The following is a 19,489-nucleotide window of genomic DNA, read 5'->3' on the forward strand; positions in this document are numbered from 1 at the left end:
GCTGGACGCTCGGACCAAATCAAGGACAAAGGGAAAGAAAAGCCCGTACATGGATACGCGGAGCCAACAACACACACACACAGTGGCTCACTGCCGCTGGCTTCTACCACCCGAGCGGTTGCGTGTGTATCTGTGCTACCTCAGCCTCTCAGGGAGCGTTTGCCTCCGCATACAGCCGTACTCCGCTGTGGTAAGTGAGCAGCAAGAAAAACGGTGAGCTTATGGTTTGCTTTTAATACAGGAGATGTAATAACGATTGTGCCACCATTCATATGTATTTACAGGACACCCTCTGCAAATCTGTTCATGCCTTCCTCACTTGACTAAATAATAATAATCAGAATAATAATAACAAGGAGTACAATCGAACATCTTCAGGAAATCAACATCCACACTGTGTTGGTTTTGAAAGCTTACATAGAGGCATACTCTGAAACATGCAGCCATTTTCATACAGTGCCCAAATGAATTCCATCATGGGATCAGTTAGTTACACTGTGGAAGAGAAGGAGGGAGGGTTGGAGTATCTGCACACATCTTAAATATTCCAGAAGAGCTTTGCTTCCTTGTTAAATCCATGACATTTCTAATACAAAGATTATAGAAAAACACTGCAACGCAGAACAGCTTTTCTTGCAAAGATCCTGTGTTGGAAAAAAAAACAAAAAACGAAACAAACAAACGAAAAAAGCTCTCCCGTGGCACAGACTGAAGTCTTCCCCGTTATAAAGCAGTGAAGGAGCAGCAGCAGACTGGTGCTGTGATGCTGGGAGGGCACAGAGGAGAATGCTAAATCTAATGCTAATGGCCATCTCACGAGAAGCCCGACGAGTTGGCCGAGCCATGGTGCTGCAGGCAGGGCGTAGTGTCCATGGCGCATGTGGTGTTCAGGTGCAGGCTGGAGGCCTTCAGGGGCGTGCTGCAGCCCTGGGCCTGTGGGAAGCGCTGGTGGTATCGGTCCAAACGCAGGTACTTTACCGTCACCAGCTTACCTGTCAAACCGAAAGCAGGACACCGTCACTGACCACTCACTACAGCGCTCTTCAATGGGTGCTGGGCGCCAACTGTGCTTTGGGAAGCTCGTACGGCCGTTTCAACTCTCGTACAATCCTCCCACACACTGGTGCCGTTATCTGCTCAGATGATCGACGACTACTGACAGGTTGTATTTTAGATTTTGTTTTACCATCAAACTAAAAATAGTGGGTCTGATTAATAAAAGAACCATAAACAAATTTTAATCATTAGAATTTTTTTTTCCCTGCACCATCTATTATTTTCCCTTTGTGTCTGTATCTTGGATAATACACCGTGAGAGAGGAGGAGGGTCTGATGTCTCTTGGAAATAAATCACATTTTACCTGTCGATCATCATTTCCTAGAAAACTACATGCAGTAGTTTGGTGTGAGATATATTCACTTCGTTGCCACTGTCCCTAAATATTTTCTACAAATGATACAACACTCTAAATGCAACCCAGGTTGTTAAATACTGAATTTAAAAACCAAATATCTAGCGGCATCTGAAAGCTCCTCCGCCCAATTTTCCAGCATTGAAATAGGGGGCTACATCCTGTAACGTTCCGAAACAATCTGCCAATCGCGGCCGCTTCACACAGTGATTGGTCAGGTGTGTGGAACTGTACATACATTTATACAGGAGGGTTCATGCAAGTGCTTCTGTCATTTATTGTATGAACAACCAAGGGCGACATCGTGAACAGCTTCAAGGAGAGACTGCCCGAGAGTGCTCGCTGTTGTCCCCGTTTGTATGATTCATGCATCTCGCTCCTCTCTCTGACGGCAGGCTTTTCGCGCCGCCGTTTAGACCGGACAGAAACACTTTGGGCTTTAGAGCTGTGGGGAACCACACCCCCGCCTCTATGCTGCCCTGTGACCACTGCGTTGGGCTCCCCGAAGGGCTCAAAACGCAGGGTTGTCCAGCGGCTTCGTCTAGCCCACGTAATGCGCCATCGTCTGGCAGCACACCTCACTGACCCATCCAACGTGCAAGCGGACCTTCGTGTCTTGCGGTTGGGAAGACAGAGGTGAAAACCACAGAACCAGACTGAGCAGACTCGTCTGTATGGGCAGGGCCCAGGGGGACTCAAATGAAAGTGACATGGCTTTTGGGGCTATAAAGCTTTTCAAAGAAGCTATGCTGATGGAGTCTCAGCGGCTGGACTGTGAGGGCGGTGTATCTGTGCCCTCTTGTGAGTTGCCACTTTAGCAGCTACATCAGGTCTGTGTGTGCAGTGAGCTGTGCCAGTGTTTCTGGAGCCAGCGAACCTCCAGTTGAGTTTCCACATAAACACTATGAACAGGCAGCATGGAGGAGAGAATTAATCTACCGGCCTGTCAGCTACTCTCATTTTTCTCATCCAGCGAGTTTTTAAAATACTAACTGACACTGTCTCAGGTCTTTCATTTAGGAAATTTAATAACCTTTATGAGTCTTGCATAAGGAAACACTCCAACAGTGTAAGAAATTAATCCATTTATGGCTGAATTCTGCGCTACGATGTTGTTAAAATACAAGAAATATCATTTGTAACGCGGGCAAAAGGCCCCTGCAGTTAGTTTCCTCTGGCGACAGGTCTGCGCTGAGATGTAACCCTCTGTCTCATAGTATTACAAACTGCTGTTCAGTGTTTTGTGACTGATCAGCCTTCAAAACTCATGGATGATTATCCAAACTGGACCTCCTGGATGGTAAATCAACCTCTCACTTGTACCTGTGGCAACACACCCATCAACACTCCTCCTTGTTGTTCTCTTTGTGAATGTAAGTGTTCTTAAAGTGTGTGATTTACCGTCAAACCATGAGCCATGAAGTGCCTTGAAGGCTTTCCCTGAGTGCTCTGCAGAGAGACACTTCACATAGACGCAGCCCTGTGGAGAGAGCAGGAGGCACAGTGTCACACCCTGGCAGCTAACGGCGTAGAGGACAGAGACATGAAGCGTTGCTCATCAATCATAGGACAATAGAGCAAACCTCTCGTGAGTTCTTGTCGACAGTGATGTGGACGATGCCGTCGTTGTCACTGCACTTCTCCAGTATAGCCTCATGTATGGCTAGATCCCAGTTCTCCCCGACCTCCCTGAAATAGCAGATACAAAGACGTCAAAATCAGGAAGTCAAATCTGGGAGAAGACCAAGCCCGGTAGCTACCGACAGTACTCACATGACTGGGTCAAACATGTTTCTGATCTTCAGGCACGGAGTCAGGCTGTTGGGAGGTGAATTCCTCCGGTCCAGAGGGAAAGCTGAAGGCGAGAGAGAACAATCTCGATGAGCCGAAGATCACGTCGGAACGCACAGCTGGTTCACTACAGTGCAGTGAACGTGTGTTGGCGGTAACCGGGAAGGGAATCGCAGTCAAAGTATGTTGTCTTGGGTCGGAGCAATGCCGAACAAGGTTCCTTTACAGTTTACAGGCCCCGGGTTAAGCAAAGTGTAGGGATCCGAGCCGGCCGCACGCTTCCTGCGGCGGGCCGCACAAACACGCACGGACCCGACACGTCCCTCCCGAAATCCGAGAGTGGTTTTGCCCGCATTTTTTGTGTTTTACAGTTCACTGAATACATGTTTACAGCTCGTTTGGATGCTTTGTGGCTGACACTTCCTGTCATCACTCATTTTAAATGTCAATATGGCAGAGCTCACAGCACAGCTGCCGTCATTAACCTGTACTTAAGTTCATTTTGTCAGATGCTGAAGTGATAATAAAATGGTTTTATCTGCAGCACACCACCTTAGTAATGGATGCTGGTTAAAATATGAGACTATTTATGAGCCATGAACATATTTCACACTAGTTTTGACATCCAACAACATAAAAAAAACAAAAAAACATAAACACAGTATAGGTAATCAGAGAGATCAGGACGGACCAGAGCAATACCACCCCCAATTTTTTTTCCCCCCTTTCTTCCTGTGTCTCCCGGGATAAATTCTGAGAAGCGGATTGGTAAATAACACCCACTACAGTGTCAGGGATCAGTGGCAACTCCCACATGGACCAGAACTCGGCTCAGGCCAGAATGTACACACAAACTGTTTCAGACAGTGCAAACACCCCCACAGAGGAGACTGGACGCAGGGCGCCGCACAGAGCCTGCTGGGGCTCTCAGAAGCAGCTTGTTTACCAGACATCCACTGCCAGGGGCAATCTGGAGGGGGCAGTGATGTTGTGCTGCCAGCGCTAAATATGTTTACCCACGGTACCTTGCATTTTCAGGTTTCTGAAGGACTCATTAGTTTGAGTGAATTGCTCTCTTGAGCAAGAAAATATTTAGTGTGCGTTACCTTTCCCCTGCCAGACTTTAGAGGGCATCGTGGAGGACTTGTCACAACCGAGAGAAGGCTGGATCCACCTCCAGACCAGGAAGTCCGATCCACCAATCGTCTGATTCTCTGTTCGAATCCTGGACTCGTTGGCCGACAGGAAGCTGACGGCCCGCTCCCAAATCTTCGTCATTTTCTTCCTGTAAAATATCACAACTTCTGACACATCTTCCTCACATCCTCCTGATAGATCGATAGGCAGACGGTTCATCGAAATTGACCTTTGAGGAACACAATGCACTGAAGACTACAACATTCGGCAGTAAACACACAAACTATCATTACTGCACACCACGTCCAGGTCTCTTTCAGACACACACTTCTATCGAAGTGCTGGCAATTTTAAAAGTCAGGTTCATGGTTGGATAAACTCCCAAGTCACTTTTCCTAAAAAAGTAACATTTCTGCAACTCTTGCACATTAACAGGACGGCTACACCGCACGCGCATCAAATGCATCTCTAGTTCCCCCTCCTTAGAATAGCACGGTAATAAAGCTCCCATTTAATAAACATTTATTAAGCACAGGGAAATAAAATCAGGGGGCGAGCTCAAATACATTCTTTGGTTTTGACTTCCATTTGCTGTATGGCAGGTGCTGGTTTCAGGCCTTAATATACTGTTCTTAACACTTGTCAAGTTTTCTATCTGGATGCAGATCGAGCTGTGGCGGTGTTGGTACTGACCGGTCCTGGGGCTGAACCAGGGAGTCTCTGACGTGGGGGATGGGCAGGTAGGGCTGCAGGTCCTGGTTCTCTTGGCAAGCCTCGCTGTGGCTCCTCAACACGTCTGAACAACGCAAGGTGGTTGAAAAAAAATTAGGAGGAATAAAGGATTAAAGCAGGATGACAAAATGCCGTGTTCAGAGAAAAAGCTTCTGGTTTCAATCGTCACAAATCACTAGGACATCATCTACATATACAGTGGCTTCGCCAGGTATTCGGGCCCCTTCACTATTTACAACTTTATGGTGCTCTACATTTATTTTTAAATGGAAAAAATTGCCTTTTTGTCCATCGAGTTACACTCAATAACCCATAATGACAACGTGAAACTATGTTTGCAGAATTTTTTTGCAAATTTATTAAAAATCAGAAACAGAAATCTCTCATTTACGAACTTATTCAGACCGTTACTTCAGACCTTGTAGAAGCCCCTCTGGCAGCAGTTACAGCTTCCAGTCTTCTTGGGTGAGTCTCTACAAGCTTTGCACACCTGGATTTGGACTGTTCTTCTCGTTCTTCCCGGCAGATCCACTCAGGCTCCGTCAGACTGGATGGAAAGTGTCTGTGAACTGACATCTTCAGGCCTCTCCACAGATGGCCTGTGGGGTTTAAGTCTTGGCTTTGGCTGGGCCACTCGAGGAAAGACAGGAGACATGTCCTGATCCCACCCCAGTGTCTCCCATCTCTGCAGAGGACTTCTGAAGCTGTGTTAGCGGGACCGTTGGGTTCCTGGTCACCTCCCTGACCAAGGTTCTTCTTGCCCGGTTACTCAGTTTGACCAAACGGCCAACTCTAGGAAGAGTCCTGGTGGTTCCAAACTTCTCCCATTTCACAGTTATTGATTCACTGTGCTCCTTGGAAAACTCAAAGCTTTAGAAATGGTGTTTTACCCTTGCCGTGATCTGTGCCTCGCCACAGTTTTATCTCAGAGGTCTACAGAGACTTCCTTGGATTTTGTCCTGACAGAGAGCAAGGGGTCTGAATACTTTTGTCAATGAGAGATTTCAGTTTCTGATTTTTCATAAATTTGCAAAAAAAATTCTGCAAACATAGTTTCACTTTGTCATTATGAGTTATCATGTGTAGATTGATGGGCCAAAGGCAATCTTCTCAATTTAAAAATAAATGTACAACACATTAAAGTGTGCAAAAAGGGAAGGAGTCTGACTACTTTCCGAAGCCCCTGTAAAGATACTGGATATGTGATTCAATGTCTCTGTATATTCGTACCTCATGTTATTAATTTATCACGGGTAGTTTTTGTTTTATCACTTCTGACAAAGCTAAGGGTTTTCTCAGTTTGCCACTGCTTCAAGCCCTTCGAAGTGAAACGTGCTGGAGACCATCTTGGTACTGGATAAAAAGATGAATGTGATAACTACTTCCTCGTGTCCGTGTAAGGCAGCGAGCAGCAGTGACAGCAGACGCTTTCTGTAAGCGCACTCATTCCCCTGTTTGACAGTCAGGTGTATGTGCGGTGTTCCTTACCGATGATCCTCTCCACCATGTCGTACATCTGCCTGGTCTCCTCCTCCTCTCTCCTCCAGCGATACTTCACGTAGCAGACCACACTCCACACACAGCCCACCGCTGCACAGAGACACACACAGGATTCACGGGTTCAAACACAGCTACTTGGGGCATCTGGTGGCAAATGGTTGAAGCGCATACCAACATAACCGCAACGTCCACGGTTCGATTCTCGTCTGTGTGGACGATCGTCTCTCACATCATACCCCTCTCTCTCTCTACCTTTGTTTCCCGTCTCTCTCTAGAGACTCAGCTGTCAGATAAAGGCAAAATGCCCAAAAAATCTTTAAAGAAAAACTCTTTCCACTGCTGTGGAGAGCAAAACTCTGTTGAAATAATAATTACCACTACTGCTTCTACTGTTACGGCTGATCCGTCAGCAGTTAACTATGAAAAAAATAAGTGTAAGGTTACTTATTTCAGCAAGTCTTTTTTTCAGCTACTGTGTTATCGATTAATGATGTTCTAACCCTGTATCAACCAACAAAACACATTTTGTTTTTCCTAAAAGACTGTGTGTAGGATTTTAGCATTTCTAGCTGCGGTGACTCCTAGTGGTATTATCAAAAAAAGACAATTTCTTTGTTACTTAATTAATGATATGTAGTACACTTTATTTTATAGTTTCTATATTAACATACTGTGTGTAGTGCAACTCATTGTACCTGCTGTTTGATATATGTTTTACATCATGCCTACACAAGCTGCTCATGGAAAAGAGCACTTTAGGAGAGCAGCAGCAGCTTCTGTGCTCCATCTGTATACGCAGGATGCGTTCAGGCACACAATTGAGTGTAGGTCACTCGTGTTTTGGCAGCGCTCAGAGCCCCACACACGCCACAGCCGTTCCGCGGCCTGTGTGGACAGCTGGACTGATTAAAACAAGCCTGGGAACGCCTCCTGTGCAGATGTGCCGTTAGCCGTACAACGGCAGGCTTTAGGAGTGGCAGCGTGGGTTGGTCTACCACTTTGGTTCACACTACAAAACTCTTGACAAATACTGGATAGACCGAGGCAAATATTTGAGGTCCGCTGCTGACTCTATTGATTCCTTGACTTTTCATCTAATACCAACCAGCAACAGTGTGCACAAATAAAATTCCACTGCTTATTTGAGTACCTGTCTGATACTGTGATGATTTACATTTCCTTTTTGTATTCCTGCACATGAGCTTACATTACTTTGGAGAATAACAAGTATTTTTCTTATCTTTTTCCAGGTCTTTATCCTTACTTGCATCTTTATCTTCTTTAGCAGTATTTTCGCTCAACAAAAAAAACAACTTTAGGCAGGAAAACATGCTATATATTGCTGCCGTCTCATCTCTGTCACGATATTTTAACTGTCTATTGGTGTCAGTTACATTTAGTCGTCATTAATGACCCTGGCAGTACAGCTGTGACAAGTGTAGGTACACTCATCAATCACTGCGCTTTGGGAACACATTAATTAGCTGCGATGTACACGCCACATGTTTCAGGCCTGCTGTGGTTCATCTCACCAACTGCGATGAGGAAGACTCTGCTGACGACAGTGAGGAGGGCCCGGCGGAAGCGGCATGTGAAGGGCATCTTGGGATGTGTGGACTCCAGCCGAGAGATCTCAGACACATCAGTCACTGGATCATCAGCTACCTGCCCAGTCAGCCTTGTCACACACACACACACACACACACACACAGAGTGAGTACAGATATCACATGCACACACAATCAGGAGCTCTGCAAAGCTTGCGATCAGCATGAAAACGTATATCGTGAGCTACCTTATCCCAACATCCTGGCCCGCCCGGATGATCCACTCCAGAGAAGTATGAATGAAGCCTTCAAACTCCTGATTCTGGGCCTAAACAAAAGACACATGTTACTGATGAGAGGAACGGCACAAATCAGTTTCCACTGTGGCGCTTACGCAAGCTTCCACGAGTTTCCACTCTCAAGGCCGCTGCTTTATTAATACTGCTCGTCAGTAACCTTCCATACTCTCTGGCTTTTCTTTTAAGCTCTGCTCTCACGGAGAGAAAACACACTGCAGTGTTTGCTCGATAGTAAATGTAAGTGATTGTGATGAATGGTGCCTTTCATCGCACACATGGACACCACGTCCAAGACAAAAGTCATTCCGGGTCGGATAAAGACTCATCTTGGAGTGAGAGAGAAAGCCAATACTGCAACTTTAAAATTGCTCCTCCACCCTCTAGATGAAACAAACACACTGGTTCTGTAATGCTCTCTACTCTCATTCAGCATCACTCTTGTATCCTGCCTTCAGACTAGGCTCAACACATCTGAACCAGAGGAAACATGTTGGAAAATACACTCTGCTGTATTCTTGCAAAGTGACCCTTGTGCAATATTCACAGACTTCGCTAAAAAGACGTCTCAAGCTCCCAGGGTGCCCTGTCTGATATGCAAATTCCAAAAATTTGGAATTGGCCATTGTGACCCCCAAAACATTGCTGTGTAGTGTGAAATCTCTGCTTGTTCGAATAACACAGTGGTGATGGTGACAGCAAGTGTTTCAGGTTGAACGGGCTGGGACGTACCAGTAAATACGCGGAGGCCTCGTCCATGGACAGACTCCTGTTTGGACACTTCTGGTCTCCGCAGTCATGCTGGCCTGTAAAAACAGTATCAAACCGTCAGTGACGAAAAAGAGCACACTTCTGCTAACCTCTCCTGAACGGCTGGTCAACTGGTCGGTCGATATGCTTTCGCCCCACCCAATTCTCATGGGCAGGTGCACGTTGGTCGGCTCTGAGCCTGTTCTTATCATTTCAGTATAAAATAATTAGGTTAAAATGATTTAATATGCTTCAAATACTGGCTTTTTATGTTTATTTCTAATTGATTTGGGCTAATAAGGCAACCAGGTAGGTGGCCGATTTATTTCATCTAGAGATAACGTACAGATTTTTCTTCCCTGCGACCAATCGATTGGTTGAATAGTCGGTTCGATTTCAGTTGACCATAATTTTCTTTGGTTGACTACTAGACAATGTATCATCTTCTTTGAGTCACTGTCACTGTAGTTGCAAAGAACTAGAAGACCGGCAACATACAGTTACTGACATAAGTATTTGGACAGTGATACAATTTTCGTAATTTTGCCTTTAATACTTGGATGAAAATCCTTTGCAGTCAATGGCTGCCTGAAGTCTGGAACCCATGGACATCACCAAGAACTGGGTTTCCTCCCTTGAGATGCTTTGCCAGGCCTTTACTGCAGCTGCCTTCAGTTGCTGCTTGTTTGTGGGTCTTTCTGCCCTCAGTTTTGTCTTCAGTCATTGAATAACATGCTCAGTTGGGTTGAGGTCAGGTGACTAACTTGGCCATTGAAGAATTTTCCATTTCTTTGCCTTGAGAAGCTCTTGTGTTGCTTCTGCAGTGTGTTTTGGTTCATTATCCATCTCTACTGTGAAGCACCATCAGTTTTGCAGCATTTGGCTGAATCTGAGCAGATAGTTTAGAACTATACACTTCAGAATTCATCCTGCTGCTTCTATCAGCAGTCATATCATCAATAAACACCGGTGACGCAGTTCCATTGGCAGCCATACATGTCCATGCCATAACACTACCTCCACCATGTTTGACAGATGATGTGGCTGCTTTGGATCATGAGCTGTTCCTTTCCTTATCCATGCTCTTCTCTTCCCATCATTCTGGTACGAGTTAGTCTTGGTTTCATCTGTCCTAAGAATCTGGTCCCAGAACTAGGGAGGGTTTTTTTAATGTTTTCTGTGTCTAATCTGGACTTTCTGTTCTTTCTGTTCTTTACATTCATGACGGCATCTCTTGATGTAGACTTTAACAATGATACACCTGCCTCCTCCAGGGCGATCTTGACCTGACTAGATGTTGTGAAAGGTTTTTCTTTCCGAGGAAAGAATCCTGTGATCAACCACTTTAGTCTTTAGTCGTGTCTTTCGGGCCTTTTGGTGTTGCTGAGTTTGCCAGTGCATTCCTTCTTTTTAAGAATGTACCGAATTGTTGATTTGGCCTCTCAAAGTTTCTTCTATCTGTCTGATAGGTTTGTTTGGTTTTTTCAGCCTAATGAAGCCCTCCTTCATTTGCATCAACACCCCTTTGGACTGCATATTGAGAGTTGCCATGAACAGCAACCAAATGCAAATTCAACACTTGGAATCAACTCCAGACCTATTATCTGCTAAATAGGTCATGAAATACAGAGGGAACCAGCAACACCTGGACGTGAAACTGTCCAGTCAATTGTCCAATTTCTTTTGAGCCTCTGAGAATGAGGGACTATGTATAAAAATGTCTGTAGTTCCTAAACGGTTAATAAAAATTATTTCTTTTGTTAAACAACTTGAATTAAAGCTGAAAGTCTGCACTTCAATCACATCTTGATGGCTTCGTTTCGGATCCATTGTGGTGGTGAACAGAGGCAAAATTATGAAAATTGTGTCACTGTCCAAGTACTTACATACCTAACTGTATGGTCTGGGAATACATTCTATACATTTCAACTTATATTCACTGCATTACAGCAAATCGCACTTGGCCCTGCAGTGGGCAGGGATAGTTACAGGCTGTGTCTTCATGAATCTACTAATTAATTGGTTCTACTGGCTTGATAGGCAGTTTCATCTGAATGCCTATTAACATGAATCAATGTTTACTGATACCGCGACCAAAAGTTGGAGTAGCTAAACAAAGCATTTATGAGGTGAAAGAACTGAGATCAAACATGGTTAATGAAGAAAAAGACTCAATGCTCACACTGACATCAGAGTGAGAAACTGGACTAACAGAAAAGTCTATACTTTGCACAGCTGTTCAGTCAGTCAGTCAGTCAGAGTGCAGTGCAGAGACTTTATAGCTACCAGCAATGTGGGCCAGGTGGTCGTGTAGATTGAGCAGCAGCTTTAGGATCAGGTCCTTCTCTGCCTTGTCCTGCAAACAATAAATACTTAGTGGACACACAAACCCAACTGCATTAATTTGTTCATTTATTTGTAGACCTTTCTGATGGCACTTTGATAGCTGAAAGAAAAAAAAAGGGGGGAGGATGCAAAATATTACAATCTAGTAGCAATGTCCAGATCAGGTTGTTTGGCCCCAGCACCGATCCGAGTCCTTTTACATTGTGTATATGCCAAGTCCGATCCAATCTTTTACTTACTTAAATGTTTATTAAATTACTAACTGACACACTGAGAAAACAACTGTCGCTACTATATATGGCACACTTTATTCTTCACGAACTACTTGATCCAAACACTGAACGTCCAGCTTTAAAATTATTATGTTCATTATCTTAAATTATAGATTTAATTAAATATCAAAGTTAAACGGGGAAATGGACTTGACACGATTAGCTAGAGAGAAGACGTATCTGTCTGTCGGATTTGTTGGAACTACAGAAACGCTCGGTCAATTTGCTGTTATACAGTGGTGTAATACAACAGAGCTTCCATCACAAACGATGTTTGGCTCAGCACAGACACAGGCTGCAGAACCAGTTTAACCAGACAAGAGGCACGTCTATAGCAGGTCCTCGAGTTACTCACAGAATCAACATTAGTTCATAGCCGCCGATATGATCTGCTGCCTGCGACATTTGTCATTGTAACTGGTCAAAGTGATGGTCACTGTCAGCTAAAAATGAGAAGCTGCTATCCGGATGTTCTGTACACTGCTCTTTGCTAATTATGATTAATGTTGGAATTTAGCAAATGCAGATGTCTCAGTGTTTGAACTCAGAGTCACTCAAATTATTGCCCAAATAATTTTCCGCCTTTGCAAACTCTAATTTTCACTCACATATGCAGCAGAATGCTGCACTCTAGAGGCCGGCTGTCATAGGAGCGCAGCACTGCAGCCCTAGCAGGCCGAGGTGGAAACAACACAACAGAGTAGAGTGAAGAAAGGATCGGATTTTGGTCGGCTTTATTTCAGCAGATACCAATGGATTAAAATATGCCCGGTTCGGCTCTGGACATCTTCACAATATAGAACCTGAGATTTAGTGAAGTCTAAAAATGAATTTGGAAGCTCATGTGAGTTATTGGTAGCATTCAGTATCGGGTTAGGTGAACTGTTTTTACAGTTCGGATCTCTGAGCTACCCTCGTTGATATAAATGGAGTGGACAAAACAAAAGACAATAAGCACTCTCTAGCTTTCGAGCCAATGTGCACATCCCAAAAACTATCAGGAGCTTGAAAGGTGGCGCTGCCTCTGGGACTGTTCACAGCATGGCCAGGTGAGCAAGGTAAATTCTTTACCATGGCACATCCATTATGCCTCCAATCTAATTCCACATTAAGTATAAACAAGTACATTGCATTTCCTGTGCTCTGAATATTTGAACAAAAACTTTGCTACACAACTTTGTTGTACACAGAAGTAGAAGAGGGGGGTCAGAGGAAAATATCTACTTACATAAGAAGAGTCAAACTCGCCGCCAAAAGGGTGGCTCTTTACTGCAACAAGAGAGAAAGTCGTAGAGTCAAGGAACAGAAACAACAGCGTGCTCGTTAAAACTGCACTGTAAACCTAACACACCAAACATGCAATAGGCACAAGCTGGATTAGTGGAAGGAAAAACCTGGTCTTTTACAATAAGGCGGCATGTTTGGAGACATGAAATGTGAGTGTAGCTCAGACATCACTTAACAAGTGAGTCAGTGTCTGCACATGAAGCTCAACCCTTGAAACCTCACCACATCAACCAGGCACTTCCAGCCTTAATTATTTCATGACAGAATTATACACGTAATATTCACAAATTTGACATCTGGCTGTTTATTCCTCGAGCAAATTTAGGAGCCTGGAAACTTCAACTCTGAAGCCACTTCACAAAACCATTTGGTAATACTATACTCACAAGCTCATTACAGAATGAATACTACTATTGGTTAAGCACCATGTGAGCACAAAAGTAAAGATCCATGTGCAATGTCAAGCAACCTGACTCATGTACATACCTTCGTCAAATGCACAATGTTAAGTGCTGAAACCGTGTCTAATTGGTGCTGAGATCCAGGGAAATATTTGAGGTGGTAAACTGTGGTGTTTTTAGGATTTTTGCTGCTCCGTATTTAAATGAGGTGGACAAAAATACTGGAAACAATTTTTGACACCTTTGGTTTCAAACTTTTAAGAAAAAATGGCTTATCAAATTTGTTTCAAATGGAAGGAAATGCATTCACACCACGTTTGCTTGGATGCGGGGTTGGCGTTCGGTGGCGTTTTGACGAATCTGAATCCTGTTCCAAATCTGGATTAGATTGACTAAATTTATGTGAAAGTTTTTGGCCTTGACCTCTATTTTAATTATTTGAGCATCATTATTATGGAGTAATATTATTATTCCTTTTTTTCCACTCTCAAGTTGATGCTGGTTTCCATTATGGGTAATCTTCTGAGCAAAGGCTGCACACCAAATGGACTCTTTGGAAGTCTGGAGAAAGTGTGTTCAAGAGTCCCCGTGCACTTGATGAACTTTGAATTTGGACAACTCTTGGCACTTGTTCGCTTCCTGGGAACGCACCCTTTAAGTCTGCAAGTGCAAGGAAGTCTGGACATTTGTATTCATCCATACATCAAGGAGGAAGGGGTGAACGTCCGGGGCCAGCTCTGAGCCACTGCCTGGAGACGGCTGAAAAGCATGCATTTGCTTGATAACAAACACATCAGAAACACCATCTTCGACATGTTTGGGTCAGGATTGGACCCACATTTGTGCCAACACTTCTTAAGAGAGGGCAGGATTATGTTCCTGTCAGATGGCTAGCTGGCTCTGGCTATTACGAAGCAGATCCAGTGATTGCACCTGCAGGAGGGATAGATGGAAAACAGGACTGTGCACGCTGATCTGTGGTCCCGGTTTGCATTTGTTGACAAGATATCGTATGAGCTCTGCTTAGATGGAGTAGCGATAGCTCATGGCTGGATGGGGTAGTCTGTCCCTTTTTTAATATGCACAATAATAGCAGGCGTGAAAGCAGCCTTTTGGTTTTTTTTTTCCTCATTTGACATTTGTGCAGAAAAAAAAATTGGATTGTTGCTGTGAATCTCCTGAAGCTTAAAAAAAAAGGATGAGAAAGTCTTATTTTTTGCCATGTTGGGAAGTCTTAGTCGATATTCCACAGCAGGTGGGTTCAGCAGCTCTGTTAACATGAAGCGCATCCCTCTTTCAAACAATCACTGCAGAGGCTAAAAGCCAAAATGCCTGAAAGAATAACAAACATACAAACACAAGCCCCTCAACCATGCCAGAAACACCTGGCTCTAACTCGCCAGCGGACATCTTTTACGCACTCAGGGGATAAACAGTGGAAAAGCATCGACTGACCATCCGATGGGATACTTACTGACTCCATCCACCTCCGAGGATCCAGAGCCCCTCATCCTAAGGTACATGAGGCCTAGCAGCAGGAAGAAGAGGCAGGCTGCCGTGAGCAGGAACATGGACAGGTAGTGAGCGCTGAAGCTCCCAGAGGAGGCCACCTCTTCCCTTTTGAATTGCTGAAGCAGCTCATCCTCCGGGACAGACAGTTTCTGCTTCAGCGCCGCCTGGCTATACGAGTGGTTTGGAGCGGTGTGATTGGAGTGGTTGCCCCGGTACGGCTGGGACAGGCTGCTGTAGCTGGAGAAACGCGGTCTCAGCCCAATGCTGAACCTATGAGGGCTGCTGCTCCTGGAGGAGCCGTCCTCGCTGTCGACGTGGTTGTTTTTGCCGGCCTCTCTTCCATGGTTCTCGGCGAGGGACACGTAGATGGACTTCCTGGGAAAGTTGTGGCTCGGCAAGCCTCCCGACGGGTCCGAGTCCCTTCTCTTTGCCTCGTCTTCCTCTCCCTCCTCCCTCCGGCTTCCCACCATGTTTCGACTCCCGGGCGGGTTAACCTCTCTGGCTGCCCCTCCCGTCTGAGACCCTCGGCCGACTCCGTGGGAAGGGAACGCCGCTTTCGGCTGGCTCCGTCTGGGCTCCGACCTATCCCGATGTCGGTCTCCGGCGCCAAGGGCCCCAACCTCCTCCTCGTCCGAGTCTGAGTAATCCCCGGCTAACTTGCTAGTGATCAAGTGAGACGCCCCGCAACCATTTAAAGAGCGAGAGTTCTTCTCCGTTTCCCCCTCATAGTCGTCCTCGTCTCCCGATTCGTCGTAATCCCTCCCTTCCGCCTCAGGGCTGGATCTGGCACGAACTCCCCAGCCCAGCGAAACACCTCTCTGTCCGTCCGGACCCGGGGAAGAACTGCTGCTATTCAGCGTACTCCCAGCGCCATACTGACTCTGAGCAGCCACGATCCGCGTTGTAACGGGCCTTATCTTCGGCTGCTGCTGAAACCCGGAGCTTCGGTCTGCCCTGGCGCTGTGATTGAGGCCCTTTCTTTTCAGTGGCGTTTCAGCGTCAGACTCGTCGGAGCTGAAGCCGAGGACGGAGGACTTCCGGCCCGGTCTCCTGTTAGAGCTCAGGTGCGTGACGTCATGGCTGGCTGGCCTGGATCCCGCCGTGTTGCCGCCGCCAGTGGTGCTGTTGATGGCCCCGCCGCTACGGGTTTTACCGGACCTGGAGCCCCGCTGCTGTTGCTCTTCGCGAAGCTTCTTCAGTTTCTTCAAATACACCGGGCGGGTGTTTTCGGTAACCGGGCCTGGGGTGAAACCAAAGAGCTTTAATTCGGAGAAAAGCTCCTCATCCGTTAACTGCATTGACGCCATCTTAGACAAAACTCTCGGAGAAGGTTGTGTGGCGGAAATGACGCAGGGGGTGGAAGTGGCGGTGGACCAAGTGGGCTGCGTTCAAGAGCAACCGTCAGCTGTCCGTAAACGATCGTGCTCGGCTTGTCAGTGAGGAGCGATTGCTCAGATCGAAAACCTGCCCTTTTTGTCCGTGTCAAGGATAGCGAGGGGCTTTAGCTGCTCTTCCTGGCGGGAGTGGGACAGAGGGGGACCGCCTTAAACGCATCAACGGCACACGGGGGCTCATTTTTACAGAAGAAAAACGACTCCGCGTGGAAACGCTCTCCGAGGATCTCCCGTTTTGTCTAAGCCCCCGTGGCCGAAAACATGGCTCCCGCCACAAGTCTGTCGTTCCTCTCAGCTTAGCAACGGGGTCCTTGTCAAGCCCGAAGAAGACACGTTAACACGCAGCAGTCCTCTGGATGATGATTTGTACTAAAATGACAGGCAGACCATACGGCGGAGTTGGGAGCCAAGTTTAGCCCATGACTCTACTCTGCCCCATCTGTTGGGTTATTCATCACCAGATTACGTTGAGTCTGTTCAAGTTCTCAATAATGAGAAATGCTTCACTTACTGTTTGTTGTTATTAGCAGCGTGTATCACTTCTCTTTCTTTCAGTCTGTCTTTTATGTTTCATCCTAGCTCTTCTTTCCTGAAGTTTCGTGTCTTCGTTTACCTCAGTGTTGTCCTGTCTGACTCACATTCTGGGGACGGGGGTCATTTGGGGCCTAACCTTGAAGCACTAACATCTATGAATGAGATGCTCGTCCAGCACAGTCAGATGAGAACTTCCTTTGTTTTTCTCCCCCACGGATTCTCCCGCTTTAACAGACTTTCCACTCAGTGGGTGGGCAGCATGAAACTCATACAGCCCCCGAAAACGTAACCATCATTTCTGCTTTATTTCACAGTGGAAGAAAATGTCTTACACGGTCTCAGTGACACCAGTTACATTTCGTTGTTAGGGAAGATTTGAAAGCTCACGTCTTTGGCTTCAGGCGGATCTGAATCGAATAAAAACATTTGCTTATTTTTCTCCCCTCTTCATCTTTGTTGTCTTGTGGATTATTCATTGAATAGAGAACACGGAGGCAAATAATGGCCATAAAGATTTGAAACAAATAAAAATTGTGAAATTTAGCCACTGCTGAATACTTAATGTTTGAATTTGATTAGTCAATTTCAAGTTGTGAAGTTTCAAAAACTTTATTCCCACTGTCAATATATTCTAGGGTTCACAAAAAATTCAAGCGTCCAAAATCTACATTCAAACGGCTCAAATTCAGTAAAAACTATTGTAAAGCGTCCAAGTCAAGACCAAAATCTGTTTGTTGAAACAGGCTTGGTCAAATTCATTGAAATTCAAGGTGTGAAATTCAGACCCAAACGTCCACGGCTGGCACCTGGACCTGGACGGGCTCTTAAAATGGGAAAGCTTGGATTTCTGCAGGTGCGGAAGCAGCGTAAATGGAGATTCCATTCGGGATTAACTGCTCATCCCTAGGGTATAGATCGAAATTTCACATCTTGAATTCTAATGCGCGAATGTGACCAAACCACATTTTTTTCTGACTCGACTTGATTTTTTTAGATCTAAATTTAAGCTTATTGAAACTGAGCAATTTGAGCTGAACCCACCCTGGACTGATCAATTCCAAGACCTCTGGCAAGGCGTCGATTTATATATTTCCCTCACAGGAGGCCAGGTTTATTTTCAGCGTCGTGAACTGGGTATACGTACGCTACATTCAGTTTTCCATACCGAGACTGTTAGGCTACGGTTGAGAGACCAGTTGAGGACAGGTGTTTTGATTGTTGCTGTGGGTCTTCACTGATGACATACCTGATGAGCACAGCATCCGTCTTTTCCTGGAGTCCACCAGGTCAGATTCAGTGGATGGTGAAGACCCCGTTTTGTTTTGATGCAAGCAACATTACAGTAACATTGCAATAATGTTGAGGCGCCACCAGCTGCAACATTAACACGCTAGGTACATGTTGACGCATCAGTAATGTTACTGATAATAATACATGAAAATGATTGATGGAATGATTGATTATACTGCTCATCCAAAGAGCATGAGGACACAGAGCGGAAGAAACCTACGGAACAAGACGGGGTGCTGGAAATGAGTGTAAAACGTGCCTTTATGGCAGGAAATGAAGGAAGAAATGTCATCTCACCGAAAGAGGTCCGATGTTCTAGCAGCAAGGTGTATGTCTGTCCCCAGAGGCACTTCATAGAAGACCTGGGTTTGTGGGGAAATGCGAAGAGCTAGAGAGAGCTGCAAATTCCTGAATGTGCGCTTTTAGACGTGTACGACGCTCGAGCACGGAAGGACTGTGAGCACCTGAATGAAGAGCCATTTTTAGCAGAGCCAAACTATTTTGTCTTAACGCTCAGTGGTTCCAGACATTCAAAAATACTTCATATTCAGTTGGTGTAACGTGCTCGGTCACTTGAAATCGACCCTGTGAGGAATATTCCACCACATTTCAAACATTATTTTAATACGTGGTCCAAAGGAGGTTTTGCTCAGTACCAATGTCTCCTTGAACCCCTTGACAGATGAGCGCCCAGAGCTTTGGCAAGGTGTGGATTTAGAAAATAGCCCGTTATTATTATTGCCAACGTTAATATAGAGTATATTTTTGGTGCTAACAAGATGCCACAAGGGTCTGAAAACCTTCAGACCACATCCACTTCACTGGGCTGTGCAAACAGGGAATGACCAAAGCTGACCAGAGAAGACTTTGGACCAAATATGGAGTCAGATGGTCTGAATGTTTCCACCTACGCTGCTATAATGTCATCAGAGCTGTTGTTACAGACTAGATGCACTCTCCTCGGTACAGCAGGACATGTATGCTGACTGTGGACTGACCTCGGAAGATTATGCAGTAACAGCCTGGATGAAGTCGAGAGCAGAATAAACATCAGTCTGCCGAAAGAGATGGGAAGAATTCCGAGAGGAATTTTATCTGGATTTGCATCATTTCCTGCAGACCAGTGGGACCAGGGGGCAACCATTCACTCCCTGCTCTCTCTGAAGGGGCTTATTGATGATAGACACTACAGTGTGTGGTCTGAGTTTGTGCAGGCCTGTGTTGTTCTGCGCTGCGGAGTAGTGTCCCTTGGAAGACTCCAAGCTGCAAATAAATTCCTGCAGACATT

At 45.5% G+C, this 19,489-nt stretch overlaps 1 protein-coding gene across 1 annotated transcript; it reads right to left on the reverse strand.

Annotated features, from left to right (window-relative positions):
* Positions 1 to 214: 214 nt before the first annotated feature.
* Positions 215 to 16,671, reverse strand: lemd3 (LEM domain containing 3). The gene is made up of 13 exons (XM_040148250.1): positions 14,946 to 16,671; positions 13,012 to 13,052; positions 11,452 to 11,521; positions 9,148 to 9,221; positions 8,368 to 8,447; positions 8,105 to 8,250; positions 6,561 to 6,662; positions 5,034 to 5,136; positions 4,310 to 4,488; positions 3,186 to 3,267; positions 2,996 to 3,101; positions 2,814 to 2,892; positions 215 to 992 (listed from the first exon to the last, which is right to left on the reverse strand). The coding sequence occupies exons 1-13, from the start codon at positions 16,288 to 16,290 to the stop codon at positions 814 to 816; spliced, it is 2,586 nt and encodes an 861-aa protein (XP_040004184.1). The 5' UTR covers positions 16,291 to 16,671; the 3' UTR covers positions 215 to 813.
* Positions 16,672 to 19,489: the final 2,818 nt, after the last annotated feature.

This window comes from Xiphias gladius, chromosome 2, assembly GCF_016859285.1.
Source record: "Xiphias gladius isolate SHS-SW01 ecotype Sanya breed wild chromosome 2, ASM1685928v1, whole genome shotgun sequence".
NCBI classification, from domain to species: Eukaryota; Metazoa; Chordata; class Actinopteri; order Istiophoriformes; family Xiphiidae; genus Xiphias; species Xiphias gladius.